Source organism: Neophocaena asiaeorientalis, unplaced genomic scaffold, assembly GCF_003031525.2.
Source record: "Neophocaena asiaeorientalis asiaeorientalis breed wild unplaced genomic scaffold, Neophocaena_asiaeorientalis_V1.1 scaffold417, whole genome shotgun sequence".
Lineage (NCBI taxonomy): Eukaryota > Metazoa > Chordata > Mammalia > Artiodactyla > Phocoenidae > Neophocaena > Neophocaena asiaeorientalis.
Window position 1 is genome coordinate 1,553,685 of NW_020175387.1, and position 16,687 is coordinate 1,570,371.

The 16,687-nt window shown below is 40.8% G+C and overlaps 1 protein-coding gene and 1 long non-coding RNA gene across 3 annotated transcripts in view; one reads left to right on the forward strand and one right to left on the reverse strand.

Annotated features, from left to right (window-relative positions):
- LOC112413696 (uncharacterized) overlaps positions 1–13,070 on the forward strand; it is a 140,764-nt gene extending 127,694 nt beyond the window's left edge. The window contains exons 2-5 of the long non-coding RNA XR_003006021.1: positions 5,925–6,076; positions 6,871–7,000; positions 7,800–7,964; positions 12,305–13,070. This is a non-coding gene — a long non-coding RNA (uncharacterized LOC112413696). The remainder of the gene's footprint in view (positions 1–5,924; positions 6,077–6,870; positions 7,001–7,799; positions 7,965–12,304) is intronic.
- JPH1 (junctophilin 1) overlaps positions 6,216–16,687 on the reverse strand; it is a 78,928-nt gene continuing 68,456 nt past the window's right edge. The window contains exons 4-5 of one of the 2 annotated variants that reach the window (XM_024765737.1): positions 15,590–16,227; positions 6,216–8,788 (exon numbers count right to left, since the gene is read on the reverse strand). In XM_024765737.1, coding sequence (XP_024621505.1) covers positions 8,708–8,788; positions 15,590–16,227 — 719 coding nt within the window. In that variant the 3' untranslated portion in view covers positions 6,216–8,707. Of the gene's footprint in view, positions 8,789–15,014; positions 16,228–16,687 lie in introns of those variants that run through there. The other variant, XM_024765736.1, reaches the window with a different exon arrangement.

A 16,687-nucleotide genomic window follows, 5' to 3' on the forward strand; every position in this document is an offset into this window, starting at 1 on the left:
TGTCTTCTCTGTGAAAACTGAGCTTCCTCTTCTAGCCTGGTGGTCTCTGAGGAAGGTCGGCTGGACAGGACGGAATCTGTAAGTGCGGACACTGTCATCATCTTTAACTGCGTAGTTTCATTCTTCTGTTAAGACGAGGGGAGAAAGTCTACACAGATGGACAGAGGGAGTTATGTGTAGTTTGCAAATGTGAGCACTGTCTGATAAAACGGAAGTTTCTGAGCGTGCAAATCTTAGAGAATGAGGTCCAATTTCATATCTGGTTTGAGAGATATATCTATAGATAAACTACTACATGGATCTGAGAATGACTCTCATTCATGTAATAGAAAATGCCTGAGACGTCAGTGTTTCATCCCAACTAATCCTGAGGACTCAACCTCCAATGTTGTCTTGCCTGATGGCAGCCAGAAGGGCTCTCCACCTGCGCCCTGTGTTCTAATCTCTTGGTGGCCAGAGGAGAGAGCCGCTGAGAGGTAGGGGAAGGGATATCCAGGACTTGGAGCCAGAGGCACCTGGCTGGGAGTCTTGGCTCTGCTCTCTATCAGCTGTGTTTTGTTAAACAATTCTCTCCACCCCTCTGGGCCTTGGTTTTCTCGTATGCAAAATGGGGAGAGCGCTTTGTAGTTCCCAGAGTTGTTTTAAGGATCAAATAACATGATTGCTCTACACACATTAGGTATGCATGTATTCTTTTTCACTCTTCTGTCTTCTCTTTGCCACACCACACACACAGCCAAGCCAAGGGTCTTGGCTGTAGTTGGTGATTGATACATGTGTAGTGCTTCATTACATACAGCAGTGGTTCTCAAAGTATGGTCCCCTGGCCAGCAGCATCTGCATCACTTGGGAACACGTTAGAAATGCAGAAACCCTGACCTACTCAATCAGAAACTGTTGTGGGACTCAGCAGCGTTTGACATCCAGGTGATTCTAAGGCTCGTTCAAGTTTAAGAACCACTGCAAGTCTCCTTCCTGCTGTGGTAAATATAGAATGAGATTTGGTGAGAGGGGAAAAAAAAGTGTTTAATGATATAAAAGCTATTTAAAGTCCCAGAAGGTGACTTTCATCTAATGTGAGGTTTTCCTTAAAATAGTGAATGCAGTGTTTCAAGAGGAGAACTGTTTCCTGTTACCCTTTGGAGAAAAGCAACCACTAGCTTAATGCAGGGTTTGAGATAAGCTATCTGGACGTGGCTATCCACCGGCTTAGAGCAGATACCTTCCTACCCTCTTTTCCGTTCTTTTTCTATAAATATTAATGACAGAACTTATAAACTAATGGATGCTACACTAACTACTGAGCTCTGGGAGATCTGACATGATGCTGTTTTTGCCATGCTGTTATTTCTGATTAAGTATATTTTAATTTAAAGGCACAGCCACTTGCCTGTGTTCATAACCACAGAGATTAAACATAATAGCGGGGCCCATTAACACACTTCTGTGTTATCAGTGAAAATCTTGACGCTCTACATGGATCAGGAAGCTGGCTCCTACAGCCAAGAGTGTCATCACTCTCTCTGGCAAGCCTCTGTCAAGCTCGTTTCTAGTACGCCTTAACTGTATCTTTTATTATAAAGTTTCTGTGATTAATAGACACTAATGAATAGTTGTACCTAGTGTATATAATGAGTGTTCCGTATTATTAAATATCCCTAAGCTTCTTAGGAGAAACGCATCAATACTCACCAGTAAACCTGATGATCATTATAAGCTTTGATTTTTAACTGTCTGCCCTTTGCTTTTCATAAGGAACTCATTTAAATGATTTAAAGTACAGCTGATTCTCTATGCAGATACATTCCTTCGGGCAGGACCTGATACTTAATAGCCAAAGAATTTCAGTGAATGTAAACAAACATGAATTGAGTAATCATGAACAATAAAGAAAATAATTTAGGTGATACAAACAAACTTTATTTTACACTTGATGAGGCATAGTTTTCTTTTGGAGAATTGCAAAATGGGGCAGAAGGTAGGAAGCTTTTATCGGATAAAGAATAAAGAACAAGGAAAAGAGAAACAGAACATATCTAATTGGCTGGAGCCACAGAGTCAACTTTGTTTGGGGTGAGAAGGTCTAGGTTGGCTTGGTGTTTGGGGGTTGATTGGCTGACCGTATATATCGCGTTTCTGGTCAGGCAGAGCAGGGACTAGAAAGTTATCTACGTTTTGGTTTGCTGAACTGGTACCCTTGGCAAGAAAAGAGTCCATCTTGGGCCTAGAAGTTTATTAATGAAGGAATAAGTAAACACTGCTAAGAAAGGTGAAAGTGTTAAGTGTAATCGTACCTGCTATATGTTGAGAGTCTACCAGGTGCCTCTCCTAGCCTCCTAACCTCTTGTAACCTCTCCTGACTTAAGTTACCTATTTTGATTCTTACAAAAACACTGTGAGGCAGATATTATTGTTCCCATTTTACAGACACCAAAACCATCCTTAGAGGGTCCCAAAATGGACATGAGATGTTTGGTGTTGGCATATCCTATGAATATGGGGATGACTCAAAACGAAGTGTCGCTGGTTTCATAAAACTGCATCTGAGAAAGTGATGTGCCCGCTTTTGAGGCCGCCTTGTGCTTCTCTGTTTGAATTAACATCCTCAGTTAAGCTGACCTGTTTGTCAGACTGCACTGGTGCGTTGTGTGTGTCTAAGCTGGCGCGTTGTGTGTGTCTAGGTGAGATGGAGAGCTGGGGTCTCCCGGGGCACAGGGCATTGGACAGTGTACTGAACACACAGGTAGCGTGAAAACTCCTGAGGGCCTGGAGCAGGGCAGCAAATAGGTTTCGAATACTTCCTTTATAATTTTACTCAGGTAGTCTTTGGAAGTCAACACAAATACAGGTAAATTTATAGAGTAAACCAATAAAAACTTTAACATATAGTCTTCTAGGATCTATTCTGGTTAGTAATACTCTTTTGTGAAGGAAAAAATGGACATGATTATTAGAAAAAAAATGGAAAGATAATTCAATGCACAAAAATTCTAGTAAGGAAATATTCTTAGTGCACAATGAGAAATTTAAAAAAAATTAAGAATTCCTCACATTACTTGTTGTATCCTGACAAAACCAGCTGGATGTAGTTAACACCAAACTTTTATCTGAAGCACAAATGTTTCGTTCTTTAGTGCTTTCTTGTGTTGAGATTATTTCCCAAATTCTTGCTTGGTTTCAGCGGATTGATGAGTAACGACAGACTTAAGTGATACTTGTTTATCCTTTTGAATATTGTATGGATTTGTAGGTTTCTGACCTCTCCTTTTATTTGGCTCAATTATCCGATTTAAAACTGCTTTTCAAATGCCACGTCTAGTTCTTAGGTGATGGGGTCCACCATCCCTTAGCTCCACAACGATGCTACATTTGAGCATCTTCTTGGCCTTTATCACCTTCCTTCAGAAACAGCTACCTGATTTCTAGGTATTTGCTCTAGTGGTCAGAGCGATTGTTAAAACATGCCTAGAACATGAGAAAATTAGATGACTCTGTGGCTTCTCACTTTTGCCTCCACTTTTACTGAGTTAGGGACGTGATACTTAACTATCAGATCCTTTTCTTTCAAATATGTGCAATAAGTGGCAGGAATGTGATACACATAGTCTTAAACTAAAGCCCTCTTCCACTGCTTTCCCTGAAGCAAATATCGTCAGGAATTCCACCGAATGTTCAGTATTGTTCTCGATTATTTCATGAATGAGTTTGCTTGGGACAAGGATGCAGACAAGGAAAGACTTGTACATCAACGTTGTAGTCATCTTCCACTGATTTTATCTCTGCCTCCACACCCTCTCTCCAAAATTCTTTTCAAAGATGGATAATACTCTTCACCACAGTAAGCAAACAGCCTTATCAATCACTAGCTGACCAAACCTCTGGCCCTCACTTTCTGTGTTAATTCTACTAATAGTTTACCTAAATGAGACTTGGGATTCGAGAGAATACCAAGGCAATTCTATGGAACACGAAGATAAAGTGTTCAAAAGGACATCGTGATATACATCTAAATCTTTTAGGCCTTCTATGTGCAGTTTCTGGGTTAATCCTAGAGATCAGGTTCAAACACAACCCCACACCAAGTTCATTTGTAATATGCCTCTCACTCCAAAATACCAAGCAAGATAGCACTTAAGAACTAAACGTTTATTAATAATATTTAGTGTTTTTTAAGGTTCAAAAATCATCTTATTTAAATACCTAACTAAAAGTTATGAAACTTGAATACACTTAACATTTAGGATTTTAAGTACCTTATTCAGAACTTTTGATAGACTCTGTTATAGTTACATCAACTGAGTAGCATTCAGGAACTGACGGAAATGGGCTCTTTCAACCCACACTGTTACCTTGAATTTCGTCGTATTTTCTGCCCGTTCATGGCTGATCAGTATGACAGTCTGGAATAATGCTAGTCAATATGTGAAATGAAAAAGCACAGCATTTAGAGTCATATCTGGGACTCTGATACAAATATTCGTAACTTTTTGGCTACATGACCTTGGGCGAGTCATTTACCTGCAGGAAATCGTTCACAGGGACCTTGTAAGACTCTAATGAGACGAGGAAGTTCTTTGTGTAAAGCGAATGTCTCGTATCCTACTATATTGAAAATCACATTTTAGTGTAGAGACGGAGCTCTCTAAGTGTGGCCTTCGATTTTCACAGTGAGAGAGACTCAATGACTACCACTAAGGAACATCATATGACCTATGGCATAATTAACCTTTATAAAGAGGCCTTTAGTGGGATCTTACTATACATTTTTTAATGTGTTTGAGACAGGAATTAAATTTTCCCCTAGTTCTTCCAGTTAGTAAAGGCTAACATGTACGAAGCAGTTCCTGTGCGCCAGGTACTGTACTAAGCACTTAAGGTAAATAAGCTCATCTCCTCCTCCTATGAGGTCAGTGCTGTGGTTCTACCCATTTTACAGATGAGGAAACCAGGGACACAGATTAGAGAAGAATCCTCCATCGATCGTGACCACAGCCAAAACTTCATCCATATTCACTGCATTCTATATACGCTGATATTTTCTCCTACTCCCATATGTCAGACCCCTGTAGAGGCTATGACAGAATCCTAAGTCCTTTCTGGTACTTTGGGGGTAAGTAGGACATGCTGGACATAGATAATTGACACACCTGGGATAATCGAACACGGCCTGATGGAGCTTTACACTGTCCTGGCAGAATACGCCACGTCCACAGCTGCCTATGAAGTTGGAGAGAAGAGCCTACACCGCTTTGCAAAGCCTGGGGGAGGGCTGCGAGTGCACAGGTTGAGCCCAGGGAGCTGCTCGCCACGACTCTTGGAATAGCTATTGTACGAAAAGGGCACGCAGAATATTTTCCAGATCTCTCCCAACCACACGGTCTTCACCCTAGCTTTGGCTTCAGCCCCAAAACACGTGGTTTGGACACGAATCTGGAGTCAATAATCTTTCTAGCACCCTGTGCTTCTCCCGCCTGCTCCAAAGTAGTCTGTCCTGTGTTCTGTTCCCTTAGGATTTGCTAGGAGATGAATCACGTGAGTTGATAAATCCGTTAACACCTAGAGGCGATAACTGGGCGTTGCGTACGTGGGGGTCTTCGATACCTCAGCCCTCAACAGGAGTGGCTAACTTGGGAATTTAAAAGCGCTGTGGCAGCTCCGTAGGAAGCTTTTCTGGAGAAGGTCCATTTATTGTACTTCACAGGCTGCCTGCTGATGCTTGGAGCCAGCCGAGGCCAGCACCGAGGATGGCTTCAAAGGCTGCAGGTTCTAGCGAAAGCAAGTTTATTCAGCTGCAGTTTGGACCTACGCAGCAGAGGCCAGAGCAACATAGTAATTTCTTTGGGCCACAATGGTCAGAAAACTGTAACTGAAAAGTGCCCACGCAGGAGAGACTTACTTCATCTTTAAGTTTTCCTTAAAAACAGGAGCAGACTCAAAACCCGGGATAAGGCACTAATACAATTAACGAAGGCAGTAAAGCAGAGCGATGAATCTTACTTTGCAAAATGATTCCAAAGGCCTAAGATGAAAGAGACGAAGAAAAAACTTAATGGTGCAGCGTAAGACCTTCTGCCAGGTGGGTTCTTTGAGCACTGCCCCCCCCCCCATTTCTATTATTAATTTCTCAGCAGATCTTTCTTTCGCCACCGTCACCAGCCAAAAATTCCACATAACTCAAGACGGTAATTTACTCATAAAGGAAACACACCTGCAACTTTATTAATAACCAACTTTTTTATTAGAGCAGATACAGTTGTGAAAACTGTACATTATACATTTTGGTTTCAAGGATTATAAATAACGGAACTCGCAGGTAGGGAGTTCTTTTTCACAGCAAGAAACTTTAAATAAACAAAGTCATGTTTTATTAAGTACATTGGCAGACTTCATGTGCTGTCCAAAATGTAGAGCACAGTATAACAACCCATTAGAAAGAGCCTTTCATGTAAAATACAGCTGTGCACGTTTTAGAAAAATACCAACAATTTGAGCTTTGTTTTTAAAAAAGCTTATAAATCATACATACATTTATAAATGGAACCAACATGCTCACTTTATAAACATATCCTTTATTATCTGTTACCCATTATTTTCCAAAGCATTACACATTCGAAATAAACACTTAAGATTAAATATTTTATTTAATTTTTTTAAAAAATCAGCTTTCCCAGCATGAAGAGCGATGGGGTGAGGAAGGAGCAGTGAGAATATTGAGACTGACACAGGAACTGAAACGTTTCTTGGGGAAAAACGTATACTTCCTAAATTTAAAAGTCAAAGCAAAATGTAAAAAATAAATAAATATACAAGTTGTAATTTTCATTTGCTCTCTTTCTGCTTTCTTCTTTATTCCATATTGGTCACACCCAGGATTCTCAACATATATGTACTTCTGCGAAAAACACCACTGCGTTACTGCCCTGCAGGTGACAAAGCATGCAGTCCACACCTGTGCTAATACGGGAATTGTCTCTTCTGCGTCGGAACAGTAGCAGATAAGGTAAAAAGAATCGGATTAAACCATGCAGATCGTGAAAATGTTTAGGAAGAGCTCCCTCTCCTCAGTAACGTCTTTACCAAGATTGGACAGATAACTTACCTCCCCTGATTTTCTTTTTAAATAAGTATTTTTATAAAGACCACGTAGTTTCTCTAAGCATGCTTCTGAGTAATAAAGAATAAATTATAAAACAGCAAAAAAATCAGATTATGTCAGAATAACAAAGGACTGCAAAAGACAGATACTTAAAAATTGTCTAAGCCTTTAAAATGTGAAATACAATTACAAAAGGACTTTGAAAAACATGAAAGGCGTAAAATTGAGAAGCACTGATTTTAACAAAGCTTTATGCTCTACCTGAACGTTTTCAACAAAAATTTAAGTTTGGGGGAAAAAAAAAAAAAAGAGCAGTTATTAATAGCATCTTGCTTAACTTTCATGGGAATTAACATAGCTACTGACAAGATTTTATTTGGTTGGCAAAGTACGTCAGCAATGAAACTGAATCCTTTAAACACCGATTACTGCAATCCATGCAACGTTTTGACTCTACTTCTTAGAATTCTCTTGTCTTTCAGCTTTTACAATTTAGCACCTCCTAAGTGCGTAAATAATTCATCTCAGTAGTGTTAAAAATGTTTAAAGTTAAATTATTTTTAGGTAGGTGTAATGCCTTTCAAATTGCTAACTTTTAAATAGCCTTTTACAGGTTTAGGAAGACTAAACGACACGAAGAATGATGTATTGCTATCAAAATAAACACATTTTCTCTAGCATTCTGTTGTTTCTTTTCCTTGAGATGCGACACATGTGCTTCAGCCAGCCGGGACCGCATGTTGAAGATGACTATACATTGGATTTAAATAAACAGCAGAAATGAACATAATCGTGCACTAGCCAACGAAACCTTCTCTCCCGGGACGTTCCAGGAGATGAGAAAGCAGCAGGTCATGGCATAAGACTGGTGAGTGCTGCGGCTACCTACTTCTTCTAATGAGACAGGAGTGAATGCTGGAACCACGGCCACAGCAACACAGTCCTCCGACCGCATTCCTCGGGCAGTCGTTTGTTTCCCCAGCTCCCTACTAGAATCGTCAGATGGTAAAATAGTAAGGCAGCTGTTGACTTCCATCAAAAAAAAAAAAAAAAAAATGCAGCTCCATACATTTCCAGTTTAGTCACACTCTGCTAGGACAGATGGAGTAGCCAATGCCAAGAACTTCGCCGGATGGGGCTGCTTCAGCAGATTTTAAAAAAGAATGATTATTAAGTTTTGCTCTCCAACATGGCTGCTTGCTTCAGCTCCCAGAGGACCCCCAAAGCATTCCCAGGGGGACCGAACGGGTCCTCCGGCTGAATTTCCCAAGTTTCATCTCTCTCTCTCTCTCTCTCTCTCTGGTGATCCCATCCTAATTCCAAGCCTGCTTCCCTGTGTCTGAGTCTGACTGGGGTGTGCCATTTAAAGGGCTGATGACACCACCGCAGAGAACTGTGGGCTAACACCGCTAGTTGTCATGACTTCACTGAAGGGTCAAAATAGTTATATCATTGAGTAACTATGTTGAATCACATTCAGGCACAGCCAAAATTAAAGTGAAGGACAATACGTAGTTGTTAAAAAAAAAAAATCTGAATATGGGGAAAAAAATGTTATATATTGTGATTTTATAGAGAAATTAAGGCCGTTCTTACCTTTCCTAATTCCAATCAAGTTAGAAAGTGAACAAAAAGAATGGCCAACCCGATATTCAACAGCATGACAAGGACAATCATGATTGAATTAGGGCCCTGGAAACGAAACAGAACAAAACAAGTGTCACTTTTCCATGTTAACAGCAGTAGATAAATTAGCTCACAGAACCAATTACCAGAAATATTTAAAAAGACCCAACACAGTTGCAGTAAATAAGGTATGAAGAATGACGGCAGTTCCAAAAGGTATAAACTAAAAATAGCTAGGCTGTATTTAAATGGAGCCATCTCTGAACTTTCACTTAAAGATGAATCCAGTCTTGATTAAACCTAGAACACGACTTAAAAAATAATCGACTTCACCTCGAAACACTGGGCAACAGTCTGGGTGAGACACAGCTCACCATTAAGGGTTTAAAAAGTGATGGGAATTAGATACGCATTTTTGTTAAGGTGTATGTAAGTTGTCGGATAAAGAAGAATCATTTCCTCATAAAGGCAGTTAGAAGGGGAGAGTGAAATCCGCAATGAGGCTGCTCTGGAAAAGTTTAGGAAAAACTCAAAATGAGGTTCTTTGACTCTTGCTTTTCCTGGTTTTCTTTTTGGATACTGTCCCTTCCTTAAGGTAAAAGCTGCAAGTGGGAAATTGAGCCCTCTCAGAAATTACTGTGCAGGTCTAATTTTTAAGTCCTCTGCTTAAAGCCACAACGTTTCAGAAATCAGGTTACATTTTAACGTTTCAGAAATCAGGTTACATTTTAACAAATCAGAGTCCTATTTTGCCAAATACTGCTATAAATAAATACCACATAGCCCAAGGTACCCAAAATTTACTTTTTTTTTTTTTAAAAGAAAAAACAAAGAAACCTTATATGACCCATCATTTTAGATCTGCCTGTGCTTGGCCATCTTTATTACAAAGATGCGATCTTGGTATTTACTATTAAAATAGTGTCTAATTCTTAAGTAGCATTAAAAGTGTTCTAAAATGTTCTAAAACTTGCCATAAGAGAGGTTGGGTAGGTAGTTTTATTCTCATTCTACAGATGAGGAAACAGTTGTACTATATTTGACTATCCAATGAGACAACAGTGAAACTGGGTCAGAGTCCTCAAATGTCGTATTGATGTGATTTTTTTTTGGGGGGGGGAGGGGTGGGTAAGTGAGCAAGGGAGACCGGAACTGCCACTGGTCCAGTGCTTATCTCGCAGGACCTAGGGCTTGAGTCTCATATCCTTCAAGGACACCTCCTTTCTGGATGAGGTCACAACCTCCTTGGTAGAGGTTGGTAGAGGTTGGTAGAGGTCAGAGTACCCTGTTCTTTACCCTAATGCTTCACACTTTACTGTCGTTTCTTGTTAACTGTCATCTTTCCCCCTAGACTGAGTTCCACAGGGGCGCTGCCTTGTTGACCACTCTATACCCACACATAAGGGCTGCCCGATTCATCCAGGCAACCAATATTTAATGAAAACCAATCTTTTGGTACTTTTCCAAGTGCTATGGAGGTGGTGGTTGAACTGATACAGTCACTGTATTAAATGAGGAACAGGGTGATTAATAAAATCAGGGTGAGAGAGAGGAGGAATAAAAATGGGTGCCCTTGAGGTAGGGACTGTTAGGAAGAAGAAAAAGCCTAGTTCCTAAACCCCAAGTAAATGGGAGGAAAACAAACAACACTTACTTCTTCACGGTGACCATTAGTTCCATTTTACAAAGCTCCGAGAGGGTAAATGTCTTGCCCAAGGTTACTCAAGCCAGTTTGAACAAATTAGAACTGGGATTAAACTTTAGTCTGTTCACTTCAGAGCTACATGTTCTTTTTATCTCCATTAAACCCACAGGCCTTAGTTTCAAAATAATTTCCCATCAACTTCTTTAAAATGGCATTTTCATCTACATCCTATGATACTGTAGTATCAGAAAAACATCAAATCTTGATAATGACCAATGGTTCTTTTAGTAGAGCTGTGTTCTAAACCTATGTAACTCCTCAATCATGGTTAACTTAGAACATATAAATAATGTAGGAAACTCAGAAAATAATTGAGATGATCTTTCAACGTTATTACTCAGCATGGAGGTTAAGGAAATGCTATTACTACACAAACTGACAAACTGATTAGATCTTGCCATGAATGTGTTAAGAATTTTGGGATCGTCTCAACTCTTTTGGGTTAGTGGATTTCTTTTCGTAATTCCTAAAGACAGTGATATGAAAGAAGATGAGGAAAAGTAACAGGGTCAGAGCAATACAATGGAGTTCAGTGACTTACACGGACGCTAGGAAAGCGGAACAATAAGAGTACCTTCAGTAAAGCTACTTTCAAAGACTTAAGGTGTGCCTGGACCTTTAACTCCCATTTCATAAATCCTTATAAGGTTCTATGAATTCATCTAACCTTTTTGAATTGGTTAGTATTTTGGGCTTGTGTGTGTGTGTATATATTTATATACCTAACACTACTGAACATGTATTTCTCGTATATATTCTAATATACAAACACATGTATATTTCTCCTACTAGTATAGCTCCATTATATAAAGCTATTCTTAAAGATGACTCAGTGAAGATGAGGGGTAAACCAGCAATAAAAGACTCAAACAGCAACCAGGTAAAAAATAAATTCTGGGATGCTATGTTTAATAGGCAGATACCAAGACGTCAGTGACCTCTGTGCTCTTCAGATACCTGGGCTGGGTACAGGGTGGAAAGCTTTAAGGTGAAGTCTCCTAAATATGACTGTGGTGGCCAGTTGTAGCTTAAAATAGCAAAATGAAAAAAAAAAATCAGTCTTGATTTTCAAGACGGACTGGGACAGGTGTAATAAAAGAAGCTGTGGCAGGGCAAAGTGCGAGTCTTGTTTGGAAGAAACTTTCAGGCAGTTAGAAAATAAAGCGCAGGAAGTCAAAATATGGAAAGACGTTCTAACGCAAAAGTTTTTTCTTCAAGATATTATCGCTCATTTAAAATTGTGAAGAATTTTCTGAAGAGTTAATATAGTTTATGTTAAACCTCAAACGTCTCCAAAAACATGGAAAAAGCAAAGTTTAATTATATGTATTTATTGACTGTGGTTTTACGACAATTCAGAAGAAAGGTCGGGTAAATCTCAAACTCTGAGGCTGATCGGTGTAACTGCTAAGAGAAAAAGTGCAGGTAGTTTTCAGGAGTTGAGATTCCTAAAGAGAAGACTCCTCACTAGCCTGTTTGATGATAAGGTTCTAAAGATAACCTCTACTGCCTCCTAGCCAAGCTGCCACACCGCAAAATCCTACAAAAAATCCTGGCATCCCATAGAATTGAGTCCACAGGAGTCACAGACTGAAGGGACGTTGCAGAGTGATCCTTGCCAGGGCTTCCCTTCCCCTAAGTGTCAGCCTGTGTCCCAGAAGAGTCTCTCTGGATTTCTGGGCGATCGATATCCAGGGTGATCCTGAGGGTGGGTCAAAACCTACTGGAGTATTTATGAACTATGTATGCTTCAACTAGTGTTAAGACAAACTCAGTAACAGTCAATGCTCTTGGAATACTTACTTTGTGCTAGGCACTGTGCTGAGAACTTTATAAAGTATCAACTCATTTAATCTTTACCACAACCCTTGATACAGGTACAGATGAAAAAATCAAGTCACAGAGCAGTCAAGAAACTCGCCTAAGGTCATCGAGCTGGTAAGTAACACAGCTGGGATGTGAACCTGTGAAGTCTGGCGCCAGAGGCCATACCGCTAGCCACTAGCCTACACTGTCTCAGCAAGCTGGCTGACTAAAATTGTGCAGGTTGTTTGGTCAGCCACCCTACACGTGGTGATGCTGACTCAAGGTGGATCTCTCACAAAGGTGGATTCAGTCTGCTTCCCCTCAAATGTCTGCTTCAGTGTGAACTCTGCCATGAATTTCCACATTGTTATTTGTAAACTTCTGACTTACACAGTGTCTTTTTACCTCGAAATTGTATGCAGTGCTCTTTTGTTTTAAAGGCCATTCACTGCCTACCTTTAGGATCATTTTGTCACTTCCTAACTCTCTGTGAAGAAAACAGTTATAAGGGGTGTGAGAGGCAGCTTTATGTTATTTAGGAAGAGAAGGTTAATTGTGAAACTCTCCGCACGAAGGTGCCAACTCAGTCCTGCCTTCCAGCTCCCGACAGAGGTGCAGAGCTGCTGGCCTCCCTTCTCTCTTGGGGTGTTTAGGGGAACCCTAGAGACCAGCCTGCAGAGCTGCACGATGCTTGGCCAACTCCCAGAATCTGACTGCTTTGCACATTCGTTAAGACAGATGCTGTTTCTAAACAAGAAGGCTGTGAATTTACCAAATATACCTATTAGTAACGTTTATACAGAAAGACTACTAGGTAACTCATCTAATATGAGGAACACTGGGGCACACACTTCCCCTTGGGGAGTTCTGGAAATCAACTGAACCCCACTACTGGGTACCCAAAGGTATAAACGATAATAGCCTTGCATTGCCTGAATTTCCCCTTTGTAAATCAGGCAAACCAACACTAATACGTATGTGAGGCTTTATTAACCTATGGCTATAAATGCTGAAAGCCAAATAAGAAGTGAGTTATCACATTTAGCAAATTCAGTAGTGATGATATTAGCACGGACAGTTATAATATCAGGATACTGACATACCAGTGTTAAAATATTTTAAAAGATGAATGCTCACTGAACAGTCTCAAAGTTGTTGTTTTGAAAACCATTTATCTATATGGAGGTTGACTCTCAGAAAGTCAATCATGTTAACCTGATTTATTCATATTTAGATAATTATTCATATTTAGATAATTAAAATGGTGAGAATTTTAAAAAGGTGGGAACCTGTGTTGATAGATATTAGCAAAATAAACCTAGAAAATTTCAAATATAAGTTAATTAAAAAATGAATTGCAATGTCTAACCCTATGAGTAGATAGAACAGTAAGAAAAATTTTTTCTTAAAGGTAAGAAACTGATGGATGTATTGTTGGCCAAAATATTAATCCACACCTTTATGCAAATATGTTTCTGAAATTACTAGTAAGTACTGGGTTGGCTATGGCTTCCTCCCTTTTCCAAAGGCATATGACTAGGTCAACAGATCAGTCAGCTTTTTACTTAGCTTCAGATTTTATAAATTCTACAGAATTTGATAAAATACTAATTCCTTTTATCATTAACAAATCTCATGGAATGAGAATGTTGGTATTTATCAATAACTGAAAGCTTTCTGGTTGAATAACAAAAACCTTAAATGCTCCAGACTCATAATAAAACTAGCATCCACCAGAAAACTGAAATTTTAGGAGAACGGACACTTGGAGGAGTTAGAAGACCAAAGTGATTTTCTTAAACAGTTGAAAAATTTCACTTCTCATATGGGAAAGAAAAAGTTCTAGCTGCAAAGCCTGGCCATTAAATAAAATCCACACTATTTATGAGAATAATTCGTAATAGTTAGAAAAGATGTTCTTTTGTCTAAAGATGCTGACCATTGTGGGTGCAGAGTCAAAAGGCAGGTTAAGGACTTAGCAAATGGCAGTGGAGCCCTCCTCCTGGTTAGAGCGCAGGGGACAGGTGGGCCATGATTCCTTCCCAGCCCTCAGAATTAGCTATTGTTATGGACTGCATATTTGGATCTATCCCCTGCCCCCAAATTCATCCACTGAAGCCCTAACCCCCAATGTGATGGTATTTGGAGGTGGAACCTTTGGGAGAGAATCAGCTTATGAGGGTGGAGCCCTCAGGATGGGATTAGTGCCCTTCCAAGAAGAGACGCCGGAGAGCTTGTTTCCTCTCAGTCCTGTGAGGACACAGGGAGAAGACGGCCTGTGTTCTATGGACCAGGAAGTAAGTGGCTTCTCACCAGACACTGAATCTGCTGGTGCCTTGATCTTGGGACTCCTGAGCCTTCAGAACTGTGAGAAATAAATGTTTGCTGTTTAGACCACCCAGTCTAGGGTAGTTTTGTTATAGCAGCCAGAGCTAATAAGACAGCTACCATGTAGTCCTTGTTTTTTTGGTGGTGCCTCACAGCTTGTGGGATCTTAGTACCCTGACCAGGGATCGAACCCTGGCCTGCAGCAATGAAAGTGAAACAGGAGAGAAGGGGGCAGGGCACAACCTTTAAAAGAATGGTGTAGCCACAGTACATGACAAAGACTGGTTAGAACCAACTAGGTCCAAGATGGCAGAAGATTTGACTTCCAGAAGACCTTAAGCCTCATTACATGCTCATTGTAATGTATCACCATATGCTAAATGACACATCCACCAGTGCCATGACAGTTCCGAGGCCAACCATAAAAGGTCAAAAAGTGGGTGGTGACCCAATTCCTGGAAATCCCCGCCCCTTGCCCAAAAGTTGGAATAATCCACTCATTAGCCTATGAAATTACCAGCCCATAAAAATGAACCACCCCATATTTCAAAGCCTCTTGCCTTCCAAGATGGCCCACACTCTGTCTGTGGAGTGTGTTTTTCTCTAAATAAATCTATCACTTTGTCTCCGAATTCTTTCACAACGAAGAAAGAACCTTAAATCCACCGGGAACAAAAGTGCAGAGTCCTAACCACTGGACCGCCAGGGAATTCAACAGCTACCATGAAGCTCACCAAGAAGTGCTGGTAAAGGCTTGTAAAAGTGGAGCTGCAACAAGCTAGTCACGTCAGCCTGCCTGCATGAAGCCTGAGGGTTGGCCGAGTGAGCACAGAGGAATTTCTGCCCGAGAGCCCATCGTGGCTCAAGCTACCAGTGCTAGGCTCTACTCTACACAGCCCGGTGCTCCCGGGGACTTTTGCTAAGCCTAGGTGCAAATCGTCATCATCAAGGCGCAGATGCCCCACGCTGCCACCCGAAAGAACCAAAAGGAGCAGAAGTGAGAGAAAAACACGTCTTGCACAACTTACCGAATTGGCTTCTTTTTCCAAAGGGCACGAATCGTTGCTTGCTGGATTCTTTGGTATAGCAAGTTCAGACTTCTTAGCTTTTGGCTCAGCTTTGCTTTCTTTGGCAACTGGTTTTGTCACAGATTTAGGGGGACTCCACCTGTTGGGCGATGGCTTGTGCACCAGCGCCGAGGAAGACTGGCTTGGCCCTTCCTCTTCTTCCACGTCCTCCGGGGGGTACTGGGGGGCGTTCAGTTTCACGTAGTAGCCGTGATACTGAGAGTGCAGCTCCCCGTTACTGGGGTTAGGGACGTGGTGACGGCCAGAGTACCTGGAGTGGGGCACAGCCGCTCCCACCTCCTTCGTGGAAGCCTTGGAGGTCAAGGGCTTATTGACGGTGGCCGTCACCTGCTCCTCGGCTGCACTCCTTTTGTCTTGGTTGAGTCTGGCCCCTGAGCTGGGATTCTGCTTCTTCACGGGCTTTGGGGAGGGAGAGCCACCTTGTTTGGGACTTGCCTCGGGAGACGCCGGGGGTGTCGTGCCTTTGCGATAAAAATGGGGAGATTCCTTTGGTGTAGGTGGCTTTTCCGGGACCTTTTCTTCTGGATTTTCTTTAGCATCTACACCTTCCTGAAATCTCTGTTTGACATAATCTGGACCTGGGGAGAAAGGGGACAACACAAGGGAAGGTGATAAAAAATAATAAGGCATAAAGGCTTGTTCCTCATGGCTACTCATATATTATTTTGCTAAATCAGCTTAGCCTTTTCTCTTTTTGTTTTAAACATATTTACGAGGCTTTGACTAAGCATAAGGACGTTTCATTCCCTGGGAGAAAAGATTATTTACTGATGAGAAGTTTTTAAGTTAATATATACCATTATGTACACTATTGTGATAGCCACAAAAGTTAAACAGTCCTGATTTTTGCTGCTGGTTGAATACAGAGGCAGAATTCACATGGATAGAGCACTGGAGACAGCACCATAATTAATCTGAACGTTCCAATTTACATGGTGTAACTAAAATACAGAGTATACACTCATATACAAAAATAAACTGACTCTTTTGTTTAATATGTAATAGAACACTTAAACATATTAATGTTTAATAAAGTAT